The 25,646-nt window shown below is 42.6% G+C and overlaps 1 protein-coding gene and 1 non-coding gene across 2 annotated transcripts in view; one reads left to right on the top strand and one right to left on the bottom strand.

Moving 5' to 3' along the window:
* LOC124544816 (nuclear pore complex protein Nup88) overlaps positions 1 to 25,646 on the bottom strand; it is a 528,951-nt gene that overhangs the window by 18,508 nt on the left and 484,797 nt on the right. The window contains exons 4-7 of the mRNA XM_047123507.1: positions 24,006 to 24,138; positions 3,676 to 3,794; positions 812 to 1,004; positions 20 to 183 (exon numbers count right to left, since the gene is read on the bottom strand). Coding sequence (XP_046979463.1) covers positions 20 to 183; positions 812 to 1,004; positions 3,676 to 3,794; positions 24,006 to 24,138 — 609 coding nt within the window. The remainder of the gene's footprint in view (positions 1 to 19; positions 184 to 811; positions 1,005 to 3,675; positions 3,795 to 24,005; positions 24,139 to 25,646) is intronic.
* On the top strand, positions 21,002 to 21,076 carry Trnas-cga. The gene has a single exon. It is a non-coding gene; the product is annotated as a tRNA-Ser (tRNA).

Genomic DNA, 25,646 nt, shown 5'->3' with positions numbered 1-25,646 from the left:
ACAGGCAATAAGAAATCACCTTGAAGCTGAGATACAGTCAGCATGTAAGTAGATGGGGCATGTGTAGGTATCAGTAGAGTCATTCAGTGCCAATCCAAGCTCTAATTCAACAGCCTCAAACACATGCAGACTCACATCAGCAGGATGAATGGTGTATGCCGAGCTCTCCTGTGACATCAGTGACTGTAACATAATTAAACAGGATTATTTACATTTTCCAGCAATGAATTTTTTTTTTATTTCAGTAAATGTCCCAACTATCTTATTTTTACAAAATGCACGTAATCCACAGGATGAGCCACAGTATGCATTTAAACCTATTACTAGTCAACTTTGTGAGAATATTGTTCATACTTTCTAAACACGTTCTGTGCCAGACACAGCAACACACTAACGACATACAAAATGCAAAAATTCCACTGCTTGTGCTTTTTGACAGAGTTTCAAAGTTTGGTGTCCAATCATTAATATTGCTACCAGTTCTAGCCAGTAATTCTTTCTATCTTAGTTGGCAGGGTTCTCCTGCATCCAGCCATTTTTATCATCGATTATTGTCTCAACTGAGAATGTACCAAACAATTCTGCACAGAAGAAAATCACCATGGGCTTATAGACTGGGACTGGCACTCTCACCTTTCTTTTGCTGACTGATAAGTTATTTTAAGTTTGTTTTGTGAGTATTTTACATTATTATTCTTGTTACTATTTTCATTTTGATGATCCACATGTAAGCACCTTCTTTGATGCATTCAATCAATGGAACAAACTAAGAAATTAAAAGGAGGACAGAGAAATTAGAACAACAAATTACCTTGTCATCTTCATTATCAGATTCTGCATCATTATTCAGCAGAAAACAGTGATACAAGGTTCCAGAGCATGATGCAATCACGACAACTGGAGGCACACATTGGAGACAAAGAATTGAACAGGAGTCCACACCATAATTATCATCAGCAGGTGGAAACATTGATATTGGACCTTGCAGCAATGGTTTTTTGAAGCTGAAAATAAGATCAAGTAATCAATGATCATACAAATAGATTCAGGAAGAGCAACAGAAATAAAACAAAGAAGCATGGATTGGGAAGCAAGAGTTCACATTTTATTTCTTTCAATTTTTCTCCTTCTCCAATATCTACATGAAGTATACTGATTACACTGTCTGCCATATGTTTTGTATTTTTTTCTTTTCCTTACTCTTCCAAGCAAAATGTCTTTGCTGTAATTGTTCCACCTCATTATCTCTCTATTACTACTTATCAGTTATTGCCTGTAGTTTATACAAAGGGCTTTCATTAAGACTACATCTTTGGGTGGGGGGGGGGGGGGGGGAAGGGAGAAATTTCAACTTTTATTATTTGTTTGTCTTCATCACATAAGTTCCCTGCAAATTTACATACCTTTACAGTGATCTACAATCTGAAAGTTCACCACTCAGCTCTGGAAAAAGTTTTCCACTCCAACAGTCACCTCATCACTGCCAAAATGTTGTCAACATGGTCGTTACTTCTCTTTTTGAACTAAAAAAAAATTGTGCGTGCCAGGTATGGTGAAAAAGAACGATTTCACTGTCTAGATATGAACAAAGACCAACAATTCATTGAGCAGTGAGAGCAAGAGTCACACACCTCTCGCTATCATTCCTCACCTATTTTGCTACATCTTAGGCAACAGACTGGGCTGAAGATTTTGGTAATTCTTCAAATAATGGACAGTTCCTTTTGTGTGTGTAGTCGCCAAGACAGACACCATAACTTCCGACAAGTCAGTGCACCTTTGTCTTCTTAGGTGGAGGGAAATTTGCTTATTCCTATAGTTTACTTCATCCATTGTGATTAGCAGGCTTCCTTCGAACAGTAGTTAACAAACAGAGATTCATCAGACCAACACTTTGTCATGTGAAGTTATTCAGGAGCTTGAGGGCCAATTATACACTAATATCAGCCTGTCTAACTATTTCTTGGATAGTAAGGCAAATGTTTTGTAAATGCTGGGTTGTCATTTCTACTTTTTATTTCACCATAGATTACGAATGATGAAGGGCACATGTAGCAAAACAAATTGTGAATCTAGCCTAGAATCATTTCTTCAGGACAACTCCTTGTATTCCATATCTGAATTTTTGATTAAAAACTGGTAGCTTATGTTGCTTAGTGAAAGTGGAGTGTATTTAAAACTGAAATGTTCATTATTATCAAATTTAAGCCAGTGTTCATATAACTAATCTGTAAATGGTGAAATTACAAACAAGTTGTTTATACCTAGCTTGTAAGCTGACTCATTCCACATCATTTTACAAAAAAATTATGTAAATGATCAATGGATCATATAACGTCTACTTTAGGAGAAGACATTGTGGTCAAAAGCTCAAATGTCTAACAGTCTTTTTGTTGTGTCTATCTTAAACTCAACGTCTCCTTTATGTTAACATTGCATTACAGGCTGATATTTCCGGAAGCAAATCAACAGTGAAAGCAAACCAAGATTCAGAAAGCAGTCACAAATATAGATATAGCATAAACTGTTTGACAATACTGCAGCTGAAAACTGTGATGCCGAAACAAACACAACAATAAATATATTTGAAATGGAAAAAAAAAGTGAATGGGCAGAAGAGGGACTCTGATACAGACTTGGAAATTGATATGGGCAAGGGGAAGGAGTGGGAGGAGAGGAAGAGGGAATTGGGGAGGAGGGGGTGGGGGGTGTAGATGTGGCTTTTCATTAAGTATGAACCACAATTTTAATTATTTAATATTCAGAGTAATCACTTTCACATAACAGATTGTATGTTATGGCACCTGTTGCTTTTTTTTTCACAACAGAACAATTCCCTTTGGAAATGTTGTATTTACCTTAACTTTGTTCGTTATGTGTTAGCCATGGGAAACACTGTGACAATGTGAATATATCATCATTTCACACAAAGAATAAAAGCAGTTACTTGTACAAGAAATGTTGATTCTCAAAAAGAATTAACCTACAAAATAGTTGCTAATATATTCTACAAACGTTTCATTAGAAAGTAACAGTGTAAAGAGTGTGTGTCTTACAATGATAAGATAGTTAATAGGGCCTCTTGTTGAAACAAAGAAAGGAAAATATTTACAAATACAACAACAACAATATGAAATATGAGAGATTGTTACCAACCATGAAGAGGGGGCATTAAATGGCAGGGAGTAGACTAAGCTATCGGACAAAGTCCTTTAGAGATGTATTACCTATGAAGTGGTTGTATCTGAATCTCTGAATTTTCCCCTACAGCAATGAAAGAGTTAGGTATTAAAAATACTACCAAGAAACCTTTCCTTATAACAAATATTTTCATAACTAATTTCAAAATATGACTGCAACATAAGATTCAGAATGACTAAATAAAGAAAGACTCAAGTGTCTGACATGTGGAGGAACCTAAGCCTGTTGATGTTAGTAAGTCAATATATTGTCTCTTTATTCCTAGCTGAGCTAACAATGGAAGAGATCCAAAACATTATCTTTCAAGATTTCTTAACAAAACTGTTCGTACACTCAGATAACATCAATTCAGGTATAAACTTGGAAATATCATGATTTCAAAAATATTTTTATGTGATGCAATACACACACTGTACCGTGCAGGACTGACTATATAACAATGATCATATAATTTATCTTAATGATTTCAGTCACCTTTCTGAGTCCACTGAAGTTACAACATAATACACATCTCCATTGCCATATAAAACAAGGATGGGCCACTGAAGAGAAGGAGATGTATTGCGACCACCAGTTATCTGTGAGGTAGTTTCCTGAAACAAAGGATTGAAAACCATGATAACATGTCATTTGTTAGCAAAATACAAGACTAAATAAGCACCATTATATTAACTGAGATACAACCACAGACACTACCTACTGCCAGTCTAAAGATAGTTAAAGAGCTGGCCACAAAAACACCACCATTTGTTGTGTAATAAATATTAGCATTTACAAACTGATTTGTTTTCAAGCTGAACGCATCCGAAAGCTTATAGAATTTTCAAGTCTTGGAACTGCAGGATGACTGCAACAGGGTATGTGTATTCATATAATTACACATGTGGTATGGAACAGGAAGCTTGTGGAAGATAAGGGATATGTGGTATGGAGTATGTAATGCAGCATGATCACTGAGTGTAGAAAATTCTCATGACTGTCAGTAGCTGAATATTTTCCTATATAACTGTTGCCTCTTCCAACACCACAATAGGAAGAAATACTAAGATGTCTTTGGAAAACATAATCATTACAATAAATCTTAACTGACAGAATTGCCCTAAAGCATTTCCAATATTTTGCACTCTCAATAATCATTTCATGAAGTGTGAAATTTCCATCATTTCTGAGGATGAATAATCTATGAAACAGTTTGTTTCCCTGAAACACCATCTTGTTCATAAAAATTCCTAACCAATATTAGTCTGTGTGCAAAGTATTAAAAGACAATTATATTGCTAACCTTTAGTACGGGAGACAGCAACTGTAACATATATATGTCACACTTTAAATTATATAACATTCTTTGGAGAAAACAACAAACAAGCAGCTTTATGTGACATAACAGCTGCCTTAAAACCCTATAATACAAATTTAAAGGATATAAAAAATTGGACAGAAATCATTCTGACAATGTAGTTTTACAATTTTTCAAAATTATTTCATATAGGTTTAGGGTTTCTGTAATTTCCTCGAATCTGCAAGGTGAATCCCAGGTAGGCTCAATTTCCACAAATCTTGCCCAACTGAGCAAGTGTTCTTCCTATACTAACTATTCTGCCAGAGGAATGTTACACATTAACCTTCCTTAGCCTACTACTCTCTCCAGGACAAAAAATTATGAAATATAAGGAGGGAATGTCTTCTCAATACTGGAAATGTAAAACATACAGAATGCATAAGTGCAATAAAACACTGAGTCTCTGTGTACTATGGAAAGCTACAAAAATGTTTAGGGCACTGGAATCATATTCGAGAGGACCTGCTCTGAACTGGTTTTCTCGATTTAGAATTTGCATCGAGTAAAAGCACATCAACTGAATGATGGTAAGATTCCTCAAGGGAGGCAACACTTATCATTCCTTCCATATGATATATTTCAGGGATCCTAGTTAGTGAAACAGCCTAGCAGCAGATTGTTGCAATAATTTCCTAAGGGGCATTTCTAAAAAGATAAAGGATTACACATTTACATATTATATTCTAAGTTAGCTACCATACAGTAAATGGAGGAGGATGTTTTGTACTAATATTAGCTACTCCTGATCAGGTTCTACCAGTAAAACAGTCGAAGGAACAATGGTGGATAACAAAAGTGCCTTAATCTTTCTTATAAAGAACATCTGTAAAAAGTTAAAATTGCGCACTGAACTGGGTCTCAAACCTGGATACCTGCACATTTTATGCATTATCGGGTATCTCATTTGTGCATACTTCAAGGACCAAATCAAAGTTTAAATCTGTAACTAGTTTTCATTCATGTTTCATATGCACTGATCGTGCAGTTATTCAGTGTTATGAATGGCAGGAATCTGAGTTCAAGAGACAGTTCAGCACACAGTTTTAACTTGTTACATTCAGTTTTTTTTTATGTGCTGGGTATCATATTTGTAACTGGTTGCTATAATGTGGAATTTATCAGTAGGTTTACAAACAATGAAAGTTTTGTCAAAGAAAATGTGACAATATGTTTATCATTTATGGAAGTGGACTTTCAATTCTAATTTATAATAAAATTTAATAACATTACTCAATCACTTAAAACAGAAATTAAACTATGAAATTTGAGTACTTCTCAAACAAAAATGATTTCCATTTGTTTTTAAGACTGTTTTCATTGTCTGTGAAAACCTTTAATTCACTACGGAGGCAACAAAATTTTTTTTTAAAATTTTTTTTTTACTGCCCATTTTGGTCCCTTTGTGGCAGAAAAATTTTAAGTTGTGGATAGTGGAAGCTCATTTTGTGCCTACTGTTGTATTAATGAATGCTCATTTCAAAATATGGCTATTCACAACAAACTTCATAAGAGGAAGCTCTCATATGAGCATGTTGTTAGTATGCCTGGTTTCTCCGGTTTGAGGGTGAACTCCAGATGATACGCTTGCAACATGCAGTATATCAGTAGAATGAATAGTTTGTGTTTATAGGTGGAAATGTCCCAGAAAATTATTCCATTTGACATTAATAAGTGTTCCACCTCATTATCTCTCTATTACTACTTATCAGTTATTGCCTGTAGTTTATACAAAGGGCTTTCATTAAGACTACATCTTTGGGTGGGGGGGGGGGGGAAGGGAGAAATTTCAACTTTTATTATTTATTTGTCTTCATCACATAAGTTCCCTGCAAATTTACATACCTTTACAGTGATCTACAATCTGAAAGTTCACCACTCAGCTCTGGAAAAAGTTTTCCACTCCAACAGTCACCTCATCACTGCCAAAATGTTGTCAACATGGTCGTTACTTCTCTTTTTGAACTAAAAAAAAATTGTGCGTGCCAGGTATGGTGAAAAAGAACGATTTCACTGTCTAGATATGAACAAAGACCAACAATTCATTGAGCAGTGAGAGCAAGAGTCACACACCTCTCGCTATCATTCCTCACCTATTTTGCTACATCTTAGGCAACAGACTGGGCTGAAGATTTTGGTAATTCTTCAAATAATGGACAGTTCCTTTTGTGTGTAGTCGCCAAGACAGACACCATAACTTCCGACAAGTCAGTGCACCTTTGTCTTCTTAGGTGGAGGGAAATTTGCCAGCAGACTCGCCAATAACACTGTAGAATAGAGCACAACAGTTTTTTGTGTCTCTTGCTAAAAATTTGAACTGCATTTTATCATAGTTCTTCAGAAAAATGTGTCTTACATTAATTTTCTGCACTGCTGATCTCAGGTGGTCCTTCAATTTCATATCATTTTATAGCCTTACCTCTACCTATTTGAATGCCATCACATGCTTTAGAATTTTACCACCATTGTTGTAAATTGTTACACTTCAGTTCTTTCTGTTGTTTCTGATGTTTATCGAAGTCAAGCTGCTATTCAACGGACCAAAGGGAAATCGTCTGAGTCCATTCTCTATTTCAATAAAATAGAGGAGGCATCGAGTTGCCGACAGACACAATGATCCTGGACTGTAAATCGTTTGTTCTGGATTTTGTTACAGAAGTCCAGTGGTGTTGCCTTCCAGCAAGTAATAAGATCACCAGTGAACAATCTGGGTGTTTTCCTGACTCACTCTGATAGACTGTTTACGTATACTGAGAACATTAGTGGTCCTACTACAGTTTCTTATAGTACCGTTTCAGATAATTTTGTTTCTTTTGGAAATCCCACCTCCAGGGTACCATTTTGGGTTGTGCCAGTCAGTAAATTTTCAAATTAGTTACATATTTGATGAAATGCTATAGCTGCTACAAGAGCGAAGCTGGGTTCGCACACAAAAGTAATGTGATGCCACCGCTCATGGCATTCTGTAGTGGCACCATGTGTTACCATTCACACAGGAGACTACTAATTCTATACTGTTGTACAGCTTTCAGTATGGTGGCAAATGAAATCACATTAGTATTTAATGTCCTGTCGACAACTCTTTCGTTAGAGATGGTGCACAAGTTCGGATTAGGGAAGGATGGAGAAGGAAATTGGCCACGCTATTTTGAAGCAACCATCCTGGTACTGACTTAAACAATTTAGGTATACAATAGAAAACATAAATCAGGATGGCTGGATGTGGGTTAGAACTGTTGTCCACCTCAATGTGAGTCCATCGTGCTAACCACTGTGCTATCGTGCTCAATTATTAATGTTGTAGAACAAGTTATGGCGTTAGAGCTGTGACAAAAGTTAACTACAAGGAATACGAAAACCAAATGTTGGATCCGAAGACAGACTTCATGCAGTATTAAATTATATGCCACAAACACTTTTACAACAGAAATAACACTATAAGATGAAAATACTGTCAACTATGACGAACCAACCAACAACTGGCATGTAAATTCATCTGCAGACACACCACTCTCCAGGATTTTAGAATCTTACTGTAGTCCTGATGTAGGCAGTTCGAATACGGCTAACATCACGCTCCAGGGCATTTCCTGCATAAATCCACAATGTATACAGTGCTCAGTCGCTCAGGCCAGAATCACCATTTTGGCCACATTTTCGAGACTGTGGGATACACCTTTCATTAGCAAATACAGCATGCAACCCTCCCCCCCCCCCCCCTCCCAAATCTCTCTCTCTCTCTCTCTCTCTCTCTCTCTCTCTCTCTCTCACACACACACACACACACACACACACACACACACACACACTTCTAGATGAAAAAGCTGTGAAGAAAGGGTGTAACTGCTGACCACTGTTTCGACCTTTTTCACACTGAAATCGAATTGGGTACAGCAGCAATTACTCCACGATAACTGCGACAGAATACTCTTGTTTCCAAATACAGTCACTAGGGAGCAGTCGAAAGGTGCTATTCAATGGCAGGGAAAGGCCAGAGGCGTCACAAAGTAGAACCAAGTTGAACTTGTGGCATGACCGAAGTTGCATCACCTGAGTAACACCATGCTGTGAAGTCACTTCAGTTACATGTGTGAACCTGGCTTAACAAAGAAAGATGAAGCTTCACATGTACGCTGAAGCAATGGGTTTGATATTTTGCGAAAAAAATGCACAGGAAAGTATTCGGAAAACCTGGAACCCGCAGCCCTTGGCACGCTCGATCGGATGCGCTGGGAATAATGACGGAAACATTTTCGGACCGCAAGGCGTGAGGCTCGCGTTCCCTTCTTCATCCTGGCGCAAACAGATCGCCGTTTCTGCGAGTTATAAATAACGCCCTTTATGGCAGCGGAAGGAAGCGGGAATAGAAGCGATAAAAATGCACGCCACGGCCAGGGCGGAGGCGGGGGCACCGCGACTGTTACCAGGCAATCAATTAGACAAAATATTTCAAAGATTAATAAATTCAAAACTAATGGCGCATGGACTTAATGGCGTTGAAAATCTCCCTTCCTCCTCCTGCTACCCACCCTTTCCGACTTTCGTCTGGAGGAGTTGCCAGCAAAGTGTTTCAGAGCGTGGTGGTGGGGGGTTCCAGGCGGGCGAGTTGCCGGCCGTTGCCTTATTGATAGAATTATAAGGCGCGCCAGAAGGCTGCGGCGGACTTTTTAAGACCCGTAAAGTTGGGACTTTTCAATAACTCTGCCGGTATCCGGGAGGGGAGGAGCCGGGCTCGAGGACCCGTGCGGTGCATGGCTAATCAGGAAGAAAATTAATATGTTTCAATTGGAGAATTCTGGTTTAAGATCGCGGGGGTGGGGAGGCGGAGGTGTCGTCAGCGTGCTCGCGAGGGGCAGCGCCGCCGAGGAAACCGACCGGCAAGGGAATTGGACGGCACAGAAAATTAGGGCGGTTGGGGGGCGGGGACTCGAGTGGAATATAGATATCAGGAGATGATGGCGTTTTTATCTTGTTTTACGCCGCTTATTTCTTCGGGGGAAGGTCCTCGAGACATCGTAATTTTTAAATCAGACGTCCTCCTCGATCCAATACAAACGAAAATAGATGACGCGGCCAGAGTTTAGCGGTCGGGTCGGCGCGGTCGGGGGGTGGGGGCGAGCGGTGGGAAAAGGTGGGGGCGGCTGGATTGGGAGAAGAGTGGATGGAAAGAAGAGGGAGGCACGGGAGAAGCTTATTGCGATTGAACTTTTTCTAAATGCAACTTTTACAATTTCCTCTGCAAATGAGTTTTCTCCCATAATTGGCAATTATGGTCGAGAGATCCGAATTGCGCTGTCGCTCTAATGTTATAAAAAGACACGCACACTTCTCTTTAATACAAGGCGGGGCCGAAGTCTGCTCGCGAGGGCGGCGGACGTTTGAAGTTCTCTCTTTCTGTTCGTTAACGGTCAGAGAATACAACTCGCCGGGCAGGGGACATTTCGTTTCTTACACTACCGGTCCTTAACGACTCTGTTTCAACTAGTGTCTCCCTCCCCCCCCCCCCCCTCCACGCTCACAGGCATTAATTGTTCTCTCTACGAAAATACGGCGCGTTGGATGACGGGAGCAGCTGTTTCGATAAAAGTCGGAAGACTTTATTTGGCTGTGGGCCCATATTCACACTTTTCAGTCGCAACCTTTCTTAGATTTTATGTCTGCTAGCACACTGACATTGTCGTAGCCATATTGTTAGTGGCGGCAGCCGTGTAAGGCCACAAGTGCAAGTGAACAACCTAACCTTCCACACCTTGCGGATTTATTGGTTATTTTTCTTTGAATGCTGTTAAACGTAACGTAGATGCTGCAATATGAAAGATACGGCACTTAAATCTATCGCGCTACTGCTCCTCTAGACTCGGGGCCGCGAGCAAACCCTCAGTTGTGAACGTTTTAAGTAGCTTATGTTGATGCGCAACTCGTGTGACGTAATTGCCTCACGGGCCAAATACATACAGATTTGATAAAACTTGCGCAGTTCACTCAACTAAAAGTTTACGCCAGTGCTACCAGGTGGTAGCAAGCTGCGGCGGACGTTTAGCCCCCTTAACTCGGTATAAATCCTGCTCGATGATGGCACACTCCTCAGATACGCTTATTCACTCACTATATAATGCTGTAAAATAAGACAGGACGTCAGTACATGTCAAAGTTGTACTGGCAGTAAACTTATTTTGTGGGTTTCTGAATGAGTTGTCGTGTATTAAGTTATGAATTTTATCACACAGTACTCCAATCGAGGTGCTGAGACTCGTAAGGGCCTAAAGCACATCACCGTCGATTGTGAGATGGCATTTATTCATGCTTCTGAAATATGTTGGTCTTATGATCAGTCAGGTTTATCCGTGCCGTAGGCCCGCACTGTATATATGAAAGCACATGAATAGCTGTATCACTGGTTTCTCTGATATTCACTTAAATGTGGGATCGACAGCGATGCGCTTTAGGCCCTTATGGATCTCAGCGCCTCATTTGTATTCTAGTCAAGTGACCATGTTTGTAGAAATTTCTACTTGAGTTTCATTATTTCCACAAATGGCACTTTGTGTGTAGTGTAAACATGAACTATGTTGAATGCTAACAAAAAAAGTATAGCTGTCAGGACGGATCGTGACTCCTGCTTGGATAACTCAGTTCGTAGAGCACTTGCCTGCGAAAGGCAAAGGTCCCGAGTTCGAGTCTCGGTCCGGCAGACGGCTTTAATCTGTCAGGAAGTTTAATCTCAGCGCACACCCCAATGCAGATTGAAATTATTATTCTGGGAACAGAAAAGTAAATTACCAGGGAAAGTTAGCCGCAAAGGGGCTAGCGCCTCCGAGAACGCATCCTTTGCTTGAGAGCGACGAAATCAAACGAGTGTGACTACAAGCTAACCTTTAACAAGGAAGTGTACAGTTAGCACAAGTTGTTGTGTGGATGCAGCATAAGAATATCTGACTTTTAAGCCCGGAAGTAAATTCGTGAAATAATAGATCTGTTAGGAATCTTGTACATTTGGCCGGCCGGTGTGGCCGAGCGGTTCTAGGCGCTTCAGTGTGGGACCGTGCGACCGCTACGGTCGCAGGTTCGAATCCTGCCTCGGGCATGGATGTGTGTGGTGTCCTTCGGTTAGTTAGGTTTAAGTAGTTCTAAGTTCTAGGGGACTGTTGACCACGGATGTCAAGTCCCATAGTGCTCAGAGACATTTGAACCATTTTGTACATGTGTCCGAAAAAAATGGAAAGCCACGAAAACTCCCACTTACACGAAAGTTCGAAATGGGGAGTTGCGAAAGCTTACACATTATTTCGTTATTGCCCTAAACTGTACTTAATTATGTACAAAACAACAAACTTCCACAAAAACAGTTGTTCCTTTTGTTAGATAATTTATGCGTTTCATTATTACTGTTGTTATTGTTACTGGCAGTGGCTGTACCTGTATAAACTTGTTGATAATCATAACATATAGGAGACTCTCAAATTTATCCGAATCTAAAAATTTGTGAACACCCAGAATGTACACTCATGAGCAGCCACTGCATATTGTTTACGTGTAAACGTCGAACAGTGGCTATGTTCATATGCGGAGCACACCCACTTCCCAATACTTTAATAATACAGTTTCCTGTATCTGTGCGGAGGCGCGCTGAACTGGGTGAGCATGATGAAGATGACTACGTTAACTGCGACCGAGGCCGGCGCCTTGTATCGTAGCAACCTTCTTTGGTTGGACACTTCAGTACGTTGCGCGGTATCGTCTGCAACCTCGTCGGACAATTTTGTCTGATACGCGACGAATCGTGCCTGAGTGCGTGGAAATAACTACGTTCTTTTGTACGTTGAATATAGCGTTATTTAAATCCTCTAATGTGTCACACTGGAGGTTGTATAATATTTCTCTTGGCACCCTCGTGCCAACTTGACAAATGAGTATCCGTCTGAAATTTTCCTCTTCCGTTAATCTAACTTCAGGTTACGAGACTTATAAAAAACATGCTAGAAGCTGTAGACGAAAGTTTTTCTAGGTACTCCCCCCCTCTGTTCATACGGTCTGTCGAAACGGCCTTCTTTCGACACTATTTCTGAGTTTTGAAACAAAATGAAGCTACACTGCATGGCCTGAAAACAGTGGCCGCTGGGGGCACATGTCGTGTCCTTTGAGAATTATCTCGTTCTCGTTCATCATTTTCAAAACAACTGCATAAAATGTTCAAATGTGTGTGAAATCTTATGGGACTTAACTGCTAAGGTCATCAGTCCCGAAGCTTACACACTACTTAACCTAAATTAGCCTAAGGACGAACACACACACACACACACACACACACACACACACACACACACATATCTAAGTTTTATGATATTTTGTAAAGATACTGAAATATTCTGACCGTGTTGTAGAATACGATAAAATATCAACCAAAAGTATAAACTATTGACACTAAAAAAATCGTACCAGCATTCACTGAAATAAAACCTCGTAAGCTCGATGAGATACGAAGCGACCTAAACAGTGGTACCAACACCACGTTGCTAGGACGCTTTGTCGCTGTTTAAGAGAAGTCAGTATTTTTTAAACGGACCTCGTACGTGTGGCAACGCTTTAAAGTTCTCACTTTTAATCTCCTTAAAAACTATCATGTTTCATAGTATGTATTTTTCACTTCGATTTTATTAGCTCGTTATTTATATACGACGAGTCTCATTTCCGCTATTATGCCTATTTCAAGTGATGGTTTTAGATGTCATAACATAGCGTCCTGGAGTGTTTTGCTGCGAATTTTTGTCAGTTTTTGTGCTGTTGGAGTACGTTAGAACTTGACCTATGGTATTCACTTTTAATCTGCACTTACCTTGATTTGACAGGAAACTTACTTCCGCATTAAGAAGTAGCTGAACACTCAGGGCGAAGGGAAAAAAGGGGGGGGGGCGAACTTTTAAGACATGGAAAGCTCTGTTTGATCATTCACAATCAAGTAAGCACTGTGTGCCAGGCGTTAACTGATCCTGTTTCTTATTACGTTAAGGAAAGGCAAACCTACGTTTATAGAATTTGTTGACTTAAGAGAAACCTTTGACAATGTCGACTGGAATACTCTCTTTCAAATTCTAAAGGTGGCAGGGATAAAATACATGGAGCGAAAGGCTGTTTACAATTTGAACAGAAACCAATGGCAATTGTATGAGCACGAAAGAGAAGCAGCGGTTGAGAAGGGAGTGAGATAAGGTTGTAGCCTGTCTCCGCTGTTATTCAATATGTATATTGAGCAAGCAGTAAAGGAAACAAAAGAAAAATTTAGAGTACGAATTAAAATCCAGGGAGAACAAATAAAAACTTTAGAGATATGCCGATGACATTGTAATTCTGTCAGATACAGCAAAGGACTTGGAAGAGCAGTTGAACGGAATGGACAGTGTCTTGAAATGAGGATATAAGATGAACATCAACAAAAGCAAAGCGAGGATAATGGAATGTAGTCGAATTAAATCAGGTGATGCTGAGGGGCTTAATTAGGAAATGAGAAACTTAAGGTAGTAAATGATTTTTGCTATTTGGGAAGCTAAATAACTGATGTTGGTCGAAGTAGGAAGGATATAAAATGCAGACTGGCGATGGCAAGAAAAGCGTTTCTAAGGAAGAGAACTTTGTTAACGTCGAGTATAGATTTAAGCGTCAGGAAGTCCTTTTTGAAACATGGTGCTACAGAAGAATGGTGAATATGAGATTGGTAGATCACATACCAATTAATGAGGAGGTACTGAATAGAAATGTGGTACAACCTGGCTAAAAGAAGGGATCGTTTGGTAGGACGCTTTCTGAGGCATCAAGGGATCACCAGTTTAGTACTGGAGGGAAGCGTGGGGGGTAAAAATCGTAGAGGGAGACCAGGAGATGAATACAGTAATCAAATTGAGAGGAATGTACGTTGCAGTAGTTACTAGGAGATGAAGAGGCTTGTACAGGATAGTTTAGCACGGAGAGCTGCATCAAACCAGTCTTTGGACTGAAGAGCACAACAACGACAACAACATCATGAAGAGTCTGAAAATGGCTCTGAGCACAATGGGACTTAACATCTATGGTCATCAGTCCCCTAGAACTTAGAACTACTTACACCTAACTAACCTAAGGACATCACACAACACCCAGTCATCACGAGGCCATGAAGAGTCTATCAGAGAGCCTAGCATCATACACGTTGAAGTTGTTCACTGTAAGGGCGCGAGAAAACTGACCGCTCTTTTAATTCTAATCCTCTGGTAAACGACCGGTCTCTAAGAGACAAAAAAGAACGCTCGACGTTTGTGTGACGACTGTCGGAAAGTACTGCCTCGTACAGCGAGCGCTAGGCGAGAAAACAGGCGGCGAGGAAACGCAGACAGGGAAATCCGTGTGGCGGTGGGCGTCTATAAACAGGGGGCTTTTATTTTTTCTATCTGGCGTACCTATCGGCGCCTGCTGGCCTACCTACGCCGCGGCCCTTTGCCTGCCTGCCTGCCTGCCTGCCTGCCTGCGTTCCGGTCCCTCGCAAAGGGCCAAGGAGGCCGCAGCAGAGAGCCCGCGGGCCCTGCTGTTTAATTCATCAATCCGTCTCTGACGGCCAGAAAAACACGCCCGCGGCGGCCGCAGCAGCCACGCTAAAACGCCCCTTCGATTGGAGCGCTGGCACAGACTCCCGCCAGACAACCAGCGGCAACTCTCCCTCCCTATCCCTCCTGTGCGCAACCGCACCGAAAAAAAAAGAGTAGGGGGAAAAAAAAAGACGAGCGCGGAACGTGCTGCCGATCACTGCTGCAGCAAACGCTCATCATTAGCACTCGTGAATGGGCGTAAAAGAAAGAAAAACAACGGAGGGGCCAGAATAAAGACAGACTAGGCAGGTAGGTAACCGAGCCTGGACGGTTAGGGAGACAGAGAGGAATTAACTGAGGTGCTTTGGTGCTTGCAAATTGGGGCTCCCCCTCCTCTCTCTCTCTCTCTCTCTCTCTCTCTCTCTCTCTCTCCATAGCGAGCACGATTTCCCACACCGCGTCCGTTGCTGTCGCCCTCCGTCCAGCCAGCACCACTTCTGACGCATTCGTAATTTGAATAAACAAAGCGGCGCCACAATTGACAGCGAAGCAATTCGCTTGTTGTTCGGCTGGCATTCGATACTCTTTCCGCAGTCGGTCTAAGCCGGTTGAAATCTTCGAATTACGAGGGGACAGCTGTATAAATGGCCAGTCGATGCTCAACGCTGGTGCCGTCGTAAGCGATGAGGCGCTTCCGTGGTTGACTTTATACTCTTTTCCGCTTCTAATCTTTGTAATACAGTGTCCATTCAGACAGTTAACAATATCAGACCCAGCTGCTTTTGCTTTTAAGCGCAGATGATTAATACGAGGGGAGCTAAAAGAGTGATGCCTCATGCGTCATAAAAAAAATTAATAATCGACGTGTAACAGCGGAATTAGTACAGATCATAATCTGAACTGCCCGCTACACAGCACTACATCTACATACATACTCCGCAAGACATTGTATTGTGCGTGTTGGAGGGAACCCTGTACCAATCGTTTCCTTTCCTGTTCCACTCACCGACAGAGCGAGGGAAAAAGACTGTCAATATCCCTCCGTATGAGCGCTAATTTGGTGTATCTTATTTTCGTAGTTCTCAAGTGAAATGTATGTTGGCGGCAGTAGGATCGTTCTTGTAGCCAGCTTCAAATGGCGGTCTTCTAAATTTTCTCAATAGTGTTCTTCGAAAAGAATGTCGCCTTCCTTCCAGACATTCCCATTTGAGATCCCGAAGCACCTCCGCATACTTGCGTGTTGTTCGAACCCACAGGTAAGGAATCTAGCAACCCGCTTATATATTGCTTCCGTGTCTTCTCTTTAATCCTATGTGATGCGGATCGCAAACAGTCGAGAACAGGTGGCACTAGCGTCCTACACAATGCGATCAAAAGTATTCGGACACCTGGCTGAAAATGACTTACGAGTTCGTGGCGCCCTCCATCGTTAATGCTGGAATTTAGTATGGTGTTGGCCCAACATTAGTCTTCATGACAGCTTCCACTCTCGCAGGCATATGTTCAATCAGGTAGCGGAAGTTTTCTTGGGGAATGGCAGCCCATTCTTCACGGAGTGCTGCACCGAGGAGAGGTACCGATGTCGGTCGGTGAGGCCTGGCACGAGGTCGGCGTTCCAAAACATCCCAAAGGTGTTCTATAGGATTCAGGTCAGGACTCTGTGCAGGCCAGTCCACTACAGGGGTGTTATTGTTGTGCAGCCACTCTGCCACAGGCCGTGCATTATAATCGGGTGCCCGATCGTGTTGAAAGACGAAATCGCCATCCCCGAATTGCTCTTCAGCAGTGAGAAGCAAGAAGGTGCTTAATACATCAATATATGCCTGTGCGGTGATAGTGCCACGCGAAACAACATGGGGTGCAAGCCCCCTCCATGAAAAACACAACCACACCATAACACCACCGCCTCCGAATTTTACTGTTGGCGCTACACACGCTAGCAGATGACGTTCATCGGGCATTCGCCATACCCGCACCCTGCCATCGGATCGCCACATTGTACACCGTGATTCGTCACTCCACACGTTTTTCCACTGTTCAGTCATCCAATTTTTACGCTCCTTACACAAAGCAAGGCGTCGTTTGGCAATTAACGGCGTGATGTGTGGCTTATGAGCAGCCGCTCGACCATGAAATCCAAGTTTTCTCACCTCCAGCCTAGTTGTCATAGTATTTGCGGTGGATCCTCATGCTGTTTGCAATTCCTGTGTGATGGCCTGGATAGATGTTTGCTTATTACACATTACGACCCTTTTCAACTGTCGGCGGTCTGTCAGTTAACAGACGAGGTCGGCCTGTACGTTTTTGACCCGTACGTGTCCCTTCACGTCTCCAATTCACTATCATATCGGAAATAGTAGACCTAGGGATGTTTAGGAGTGTGGAAATCTCGCTTACAGACGTATGACACAAGTGACACCCAATCACCTGACCACGTTCGAAGTCAGTTGAGTTCGGCGGAGCGCCCCATTCTGTTCTCTCACGATGTCTAATGACTACTGAGGTCGCTGATATCGAGTAGCTAGCAGTAGGTGGCAGCACAATGCACATAATATGAAAAACATATGTTTTTGGGGGTGTCGGGATACTTTTGAACGCATAGTGTATTGCGATCTGCTTTACAGATGTACCACACTTTCGTAAAATTCTCCAAGTAAACCGAAGTAGACCATTCGCCTTCCGTACCACAATCCTCGCATGCACTTTCCATTTCATATCGCTTAGCAATGTTAGGCACAGATATTTAAAAGACCTGACTTGTGTCACGCAGAACACTGCTAATGCTATATACCATCGTTACGAGTTTGTTTTTCCTACTCATCCTCACTGACTGACATTTTTGTACATTAAGAGCCACATGCATGCATTATACCAATTAGAAATTTTGTCTGACATCTTGAATCATCCTACTATTTCTTATGGAGCTGGTAGTCTTCTAGTAAAAAAATGTGGATGCAAAGTTGCCTTTATTACTAACAATAACTTGTAGATAAATGTTATTCACAATCTCAAGTCCACAGTTGCTCTTAAACGCAGTTCAGGAATTTATAAAAACACTTGTGATACGTGTCCTGTTTGTTATATAGGATAAACTGGAAGATCTTTCTATGTCAGGTATAAGATACATTTATTCGAAAAAAAAGAGGCATTAATGTACATAATTCCATGTTTGCTGATCAGCTGTCACAAACCGAAAAGTGTTGAAGAAATTCATTTTACATAGGGAAAAGAAATGTTACATTCTCGACGTGCTCGAAGAGCTCTAGATTTTTAAGCACATTTCGAAGAACGATGGCCTCATCCTCAACGAACACTCACAATTAGCTAATAAAAATTTTTTCAGTGGCTTTAATCCACTACTCGTGATTTTTTGATTTCTGTATTTTTTACTATGTTTTCTTGCCTATAGTTTCGACACATCTTTTTTTCACATCTCATATAGATGTGTACTACTAAAGCTTCCTTCATGCAGATGCGTTTGGATCGTGCAGCTGTTTGTGCAAATATTTTTCAATGCTCTGTACTTTATGTAATGGGCATTTCATTAAAGCCTAATAGATGGCTCTCAGCTGTACTTCATTTGTATTTTCAAAATTACGTTACGCTCTCACCCTTTGAATTTTGTTTTTATAATTAACAATTGTTTAATTAAATTATTTGTAATGTAATGTCTAAAGTGGGCACACGTCACTCTCCGCGAACGATAAACAGCGCAACTTCGTGGCAGCAATGTAAGCCACGGGCCGCTCAGTTTGAGGTTCCTTGCAGAATGTACGTACCAACGGCTGGAACGTTTTTAATTTTTGACTTCAACATGTCTGCTCTAAACTTTGACTACTGCCTTCCCGCAAAATAACTTTACGTAAGTAACCTTTCTATGTTATAACATTTTTTCATCTTGGTTAATGTTCTGTCGAACTCATTTTTCTATGCATTAGTTTATAAGACTTTTAAATGTTCATTCTGATGACATCCTTAGAGGTGTCGAAACCTAGGTAGTAAACGTACTGAACAATTATTTGCAACCAGTTGGCTGTGTTGTTTCTCCATTGAAACTTATGCACGGTTGCTGCAAGACAGAAATGTTCAAAACTGTAAACTTTCGGTAGAGCATACAGCCCGATGAAGCCAGCAGACTGTTTCATTACAGGCCTGTGCAGATCATCAATACATACTTGTACTAACTGGTAGTAAGTGAAAGTACAGCCTAGTCACATATGTCACTAAAGCATAATTACATACATTTCTCTTACAAGTAATCTCACATCAACAAGGTTAGTACAACAGACACATCTTCATGGGTTATAGACAGTTTAATCGTTGTTGTTGTGGTCTTCAGTCCTGAAACTGGTTTGATGCAGCTCTCCATGCTACTCTATCCTGTGCAAGCTTCTTCATCTCCCAGTACCTACTGCAGCCTACATCCTTCTGAATCTGCTTAGTGTATTCATCTCTTGGTCTCCCTCTACGATTTTTACCCTCCACGCTGCCCTCCAATACTAAATTGGTGATCCCTCGATGCCTCAGAACATGTCCTACCAACCGATCCCTTTTTCTAGTCAAGTTGTGTCACAAACTCCTCTTCTCCCCTATTCTATTCAATACCTCCTCATTAGTTATGTGATCTACCCATCTAATCTTCAGCATTCTTCTGTAGCACCACATTTCGAAAGCTTCTATTCTCTTCTTGTCTAAACTATTTAGCGTCCATGTTTCACTTCCATACATGGCTACACTCCATACAAATAATTTCAGAAACGACTTCCTGACACTTAAATCAATACTCGATGTTAACAAATTTCTCTTGTTCAGAAACGCTTTCCTTGCCATTGCCAGTCTACATTTTATATCCTCTCTATTTCGACCATCATCAGTTATTTTGAAACTTCCTGGCAGATTAAAACTGTGTGCCCGACCGAGACTCGAACTCGGGACCTTTGCCTTTCGCGGGCAAGTGCTCTACCATCTGAACTACCGAAGCACGACTCACGCCCGGTACTCACAGCTTTACTTCTGCCAGTATCTCGTCTCCTACCTTCCAAACTTTACAGAAGCTCTCCTGCGAACCTTGCAGAACTAGCACTCCTGAAAGAAAGGATATAGTGGAGACATGGCTTAGCCACAGCCTGGGGGATGTTTCCAGAATGAGATTTTCACTCTGCAGCGGAGTGTGCGCTGATATGAAACTTTCTGGCAGATTAAAACTGTGTGCCCGACCGAGACTCGAACTCGGGACCTTTGCCTTTCGCGGGCAAGGTAGGAGACGAGATACTGGCAGAAGTAAAGCTGTGAGTACCGGGCGTGAGTCGTGCTTCGGTAGCTCAGATGATACAGCACTTGCCCGCGAAAGGCAAAGGTCCCGAGTTCGAGTCTCGGTCGGGCACACAGTTTTAATCTGCCAGGAAGTTTCATATCAGCGCACACTCCGCTGCGGAGTGAAAATCTCATTCTGGAAACATCCCCCAGGCTGTGGCTAAGCCATGTCTCCGCTATACCCTTTCTTTCAGGAGTGCTAGTTCTGCAAGGTTCGCAGGAGAGCTTCTGTAAAGTTTGGAAGGTAGGAGACGAGATACTGGCAGAAGTAAAGCTGTGAGTACCGGGCGTGAGTCGTGCTTCGGTAGCTCAGATGGTAGAGCACTTGCCCGCGAAAGGCAAAGGTCCCGAGTTCGAGTCTCGGTCGGGCACACAGTTTTAATCTGCCAGGAAGTTTCATATCAGCGCACACTCCGCTGCAGAGTGAAAATCTCATTCTGGAAACACCCCCCAGGCTGTGGCTAAGCCATGTCTCCGCTATATCCTTTCTTTCAGGAGTGCTAGTTCTGCAAGGTTCGCAGGAGAGCTTCTGTAAAGTTTGGAAGGTAGGAGACGAGACACTGGCAGAAGTAAAGCTGTGAGTACCGGGCGTGAGTCGTGCTTCGGTAGCTCAGATGGTAGAGCACTTGCCCTCGAAAGGCAAAGGTCCCGAGTTCGAGTCTCGGTCGGGCACACAGTTTTAATCTGCCAGGAAGTTTCATATCAGCGCACACTCCGCTGCAGAGTGAAAATCTTATTCTGGAAACATCCCCCAGGCTGTGGCTAAGCCATGTCTCCGCTATATCCTTTCTTTCAGGAGTGCTAGTTCTGCAAGTTTCGCAGGAGAGCTTCTGTAAAGTTTGGAAGGTAGGAGACGAGATACTGGCAGAAGTAAAGCTGTGAGTACCGGGCGTGAGTCGTGCTTCGGTAGCTCAGATGGTAGAGCACTTGCCCGCGAAAGGCAAAGGTCCCGAGTTCGAGTCTCGGTCGGGCACACAGTTTTAATCTGCCAGGAAGTTTCATATCAGCGCACACTCCGCTGCAGAGTGAAAATCTCATTCTGGAATCAGTTATTTTGCTCCCCAAATAGCAAAACTCCTTTACTACTTTAACTGTCTCATTTCCTAATCTACACTCCTGGAAATTGAAATAAGAACACCGTGAATTCATTGTCCCAGGAAGGGGAAACTTTATTGACACATTCCTGGGGTCAGATACATCACATGATCACACTGACAGAACCACAGGCACATAGACACAGGTAACAGAGCATGCACAATGTCGGCACTAGTACAGTGTATATCCAGCTTTCGCAGCAATGCAGGCTGCTATTCTCCCATGGAGACGATCGTAGAGATGCTGGATGTAGTCCTGTGGAACGGCTTGCCATGCCATTTCCACCTGGCGCCTCAGTTGGACCAGCGTTCGTGCTGGACGTGCAGACCGCGTGAGACGACGCTTCATCCAGTCCCAAACATGCTCAATGGGGGACAGATCCGGAGATCTTGCTGGCCAGGGTAGTTGACTTACACCTTCTAGAGCACGTTGGGTGGCACGGGATACATGCGGACGTGCATTGTCCTGTTGGAACAGCAAGTTCCCTTGCCGGTCTAGGAATGGTAGAACGATGGGTTCGATGACGGTTTGGATGTACCGTGCACTATTCAGTGTCCCCTCGACGATCACCAGTGGTGTACGGCCAGTGTAGGAGATCGCTCCCCACACCATGATGCCGGGTGTTGGCCCTGTGTGCCTCGGTCGTATGCAGTCCTGATTGTGGCGCTCACCTGCACGGCGCCAAACACGCATACGACCATCATTGGCACCAAGGCAGAAGCGACTCTCATGGCTGAAGACGACACGTCTCCATTCGTCCCTCCATTCACGCCTGTCGTGACACCACTGGAGGCGGGCTGCACGATGTTGGGGCGTGGGCGGAAGACGGCCTAACGGTGTGCGGGACCGTAGCCCAGCTTCATGGAGACGGTTGCGAATGGTCCTCGCCGATACCCCAGGAGCAACAGTGTCCCTAATTTGCTGGGAAGTGGCGGTGCGGTCCCCTACGGCACTGCGTAGGATCCTACGGTCTTGGCGTGCATCCGTGCGTCGCTGTGGTCCGGTCCCAGGTCGACGGGCACGTGCACCTTCCGCCGACCACTGGCGACAACATCGATGTACTGTGGAGACCTCACGCCCCACGTGTTGAGCAATTCGGCGGTACGTTCACCCGGCCTCCCGCATGCCCACTATACGCCCTCGCTCAAAGTCCACCAACTGCACATACGGTTCACGTCCGCGCTGTCGCGGCATGCTACCAGTGTTAAAGACTGCGATGGAGCTCCGTATGCCACGGCAAACTGGCTGACACTGACGGCGGCGGTGCACAAATGCTGTGCAGCTAGCGCCATTCGACGGCCAACACCGCGGTTCCTGGTGTGTCCGCTGTGCCGTGCGTGTGATCATTGCTTGTACAGCCCTCTCGCAGTGTCCGGAGCAAGTATGGTGGGTCTGACACACCCGTGTCAATGTGTTCTTTTTTCCATTTCCACGAGTGTAATTCCCTCAGCATCACCCGACTTAATTTGATTACATTCCATTATCCTCGCTTTGCTTTTGTTGATGTTCATCTTATATCCTCCTTTCAAGACACTGTCCATTCCGTTCAACCGCTATTCCAAGTCCTTTGCTGCCTCTGACAGAATTACAATGTCATCGGCAAACCTCAAAGTTTTTTTTTCTTCTCCATGGATTTTATTACCTACTCCTAACTTTTCTTTTTTTTCCTTTACTGCTTGCTCAATATACAGATTGAATAACATCGGGGAGAGGCTACAACCCTGTCTCACTCCCTTCCAAACCGCTGCTTCCCTTTCATGCCCCTCGACTCTTATAACTGCCATCTGATTTCTGTACAAATTGTAAATAGCCTTTCGCTCCCTGTATTTTACCCCTGCCACCTTTAGAATTTGAAAGAAAGTATTCCAGTCACCATCGTCAAAAGCTTTCTCTAAGTCTACAAATGCTAGAAACGTAGGTTTGCCTTTCCTTAATCTAGCTTCTAAGATAAGTCATAGGGTCAGTATTGCCTCACGTGTTCCAACATTTCTACGGAATCCAAACTGATCTTCCCCGAGGTCGGCTTCTACCAGTTTTTCCATTCGTCTATAAAGAATTCGCGTTAGTAGTTTGCAGCCGTGACTTATTAAACTGATAGTTCGGTAACACCTGCTTTCTTTGGGATTGGAATTTTTATTCTTCTTGATGTCTGAGGGTATTTCGCCTGTCTCATACATCTTGCTCATCAGATGGTAGAGTTTGTCAGGACTGGCTCTCCCAATGTTGTCTACTCACTAAAGCATAATTACATACATTTCCCTTACATGTAATCTCACACCAACAAGGTTAGTACAGCAGACACATCTGCATGGGTTATAGACAGTTTAATCGTCACAGGCCGTTAAGAAAAACAACATACGTTATTCATTATAGTTCCAATCTCACGTCCACCTTACGTGAGATACGCTGCTAAATTAAGCTCACGAGCTTTTAACGCCATGCGAAGCGACGTACGTAACTATGAAGGACAATTTATGTTTGGCAGAAGCGTTGCTACTGAGGCTTACCTCGGGCGGGGTAAACGTGAAGTCGACGGCGGTGTCTCCCAGGGCGGCGAGGAACGGCAGCGAAGAGGCGGGCATCCGGCCCACGACCCACACGTTGTGCAGGGCCGGCTCTCCTTCCAGCGTGTCGTAGACCCTAAAACCACGTGCGAGCAAAATCTGTGATTCAACGACTGTCCGCCGACAAGGTAATACTCATGGAGGTAAGAATAAGGGGAGATGACTCTACGTATCCCAGCAGTACTAAGTTTTGAAGCCATGGGGGCGTGGCTCGCTGCCATGACACTCTGACCAAAACATTGCCAGTGTGCTATAACGCTGTGTGTATTAAAGTCGCTAATTGCACCATATACGCATGTAACATCATCAAATTGGTTGTTTCAAAGTTTTTGTTTAAAATAAAATTTTGTAAAGGCGAAATTCCGCGTTTCTTCTGATTAAAAATAGTTTTTAATGTAATATTACGAATAGTATATGGCGGTCTTCAATGTAATCGATACAATTTTGTTAATTCAGTAATAAACGTGTATCACAATCTCGGGTTCTTTCTTTACTTATTCTTCCGATCATCTGATACAACCATCTGATTGGACGAAGCAATGCCAGATTTACGAAAAGTGACGACGTCTTTTCCGATTTTCGTGACATACATCCAAAACTTTTCAGTGTTTGAGTTCAGAATGATGTATTGGAACACTGTTATACTGCCTTGGCTAACAGACATGTCATGTAGGTGCTGCTGGCGCAGTTGATTTGTTAGTTACTAAAAAAAAAGAGCCCTAGTCTCATACTAGAGCTGCTGAATACCACTTAAGAGAAGAAATGTGGGTATGTGTTGACGTGTATATGAACTGTATGGCAAAGAGTTTTGTTTTCTTCCTCAGGGTCAATGTTATCCAAACTGAAAGTACCTTTTTTGTGTATAACAAACACCTAATTTATATTTCTTGGGATTCTCCGCAGTTCTATTCCACTTGATAACAGAATGAAGTTGTGCACAATGTGACAGGTTGTTGACTAAACATTAACTCACATTGAGTTATTTTATCAGACTTATTTATCTGCTGCTTCATTGTTTAAATAATTAACAACAAAGACAGATCATTTGGTTACCCCTTCAGATATGTGTGGTGGTCAGAACCGCAATCAGTCTGTTACACATTAGTAAATAGCTGCTACAATAGTTGTAAAATCACACTTAGCGAGACAACTTACACATGAAATGTTATTCCCTTCGATTTCGCATCACAATCGGAACGATTCGTACACCCGAACACAACACAAGTCACCATAATAGCGCAAAAATCCTTCCAAAAGCGAGCGACAAGCCTATGCACACAAGCTTACAGCAGCAATGTTTTGGTCGGATTGAGATGCCTACCCTCGGCTTCACATAGCTTCGCAGCTGTGACGTCACGGCGTCTCCCTCTATTCTTACCTCCATGGTAATACGTTCCACTCTCTCTGAGGAAATCTAATGCTCTGACTAACCGTACTCCAGCGAAGCTCTCCTGCTAGCAGGTAACGGTTTTAATTTTCTCACCTGACAGTTCACGCTATGCTTTTATTCGGCCCAGTCGCATTAATGTGATTACCTGCCAGATGCCTAAATAACAACATTTAGCGTCGCGCACGTGCAGTAAG

The sequence above is a fragment of the Schistocerca americana genome, chromosome 8 (genome assembly GCF_021461395.2).
Source record: "Schistocerca americana isolate TAMUIC-IGC-003095 chromosome 8, iqSchAmer2.1, whole genome shotgun sequence".
NCBI lineage: Eukaryota > Metazoa > Arthropoda > Insecta > Orthoptera > Acrididae > Schistocerca > Schistocerca americana.
Note: the sequence above shows the minus strand (reverse complement) of the source record. Positions and strands in the feature narration are given on the sequence as shown.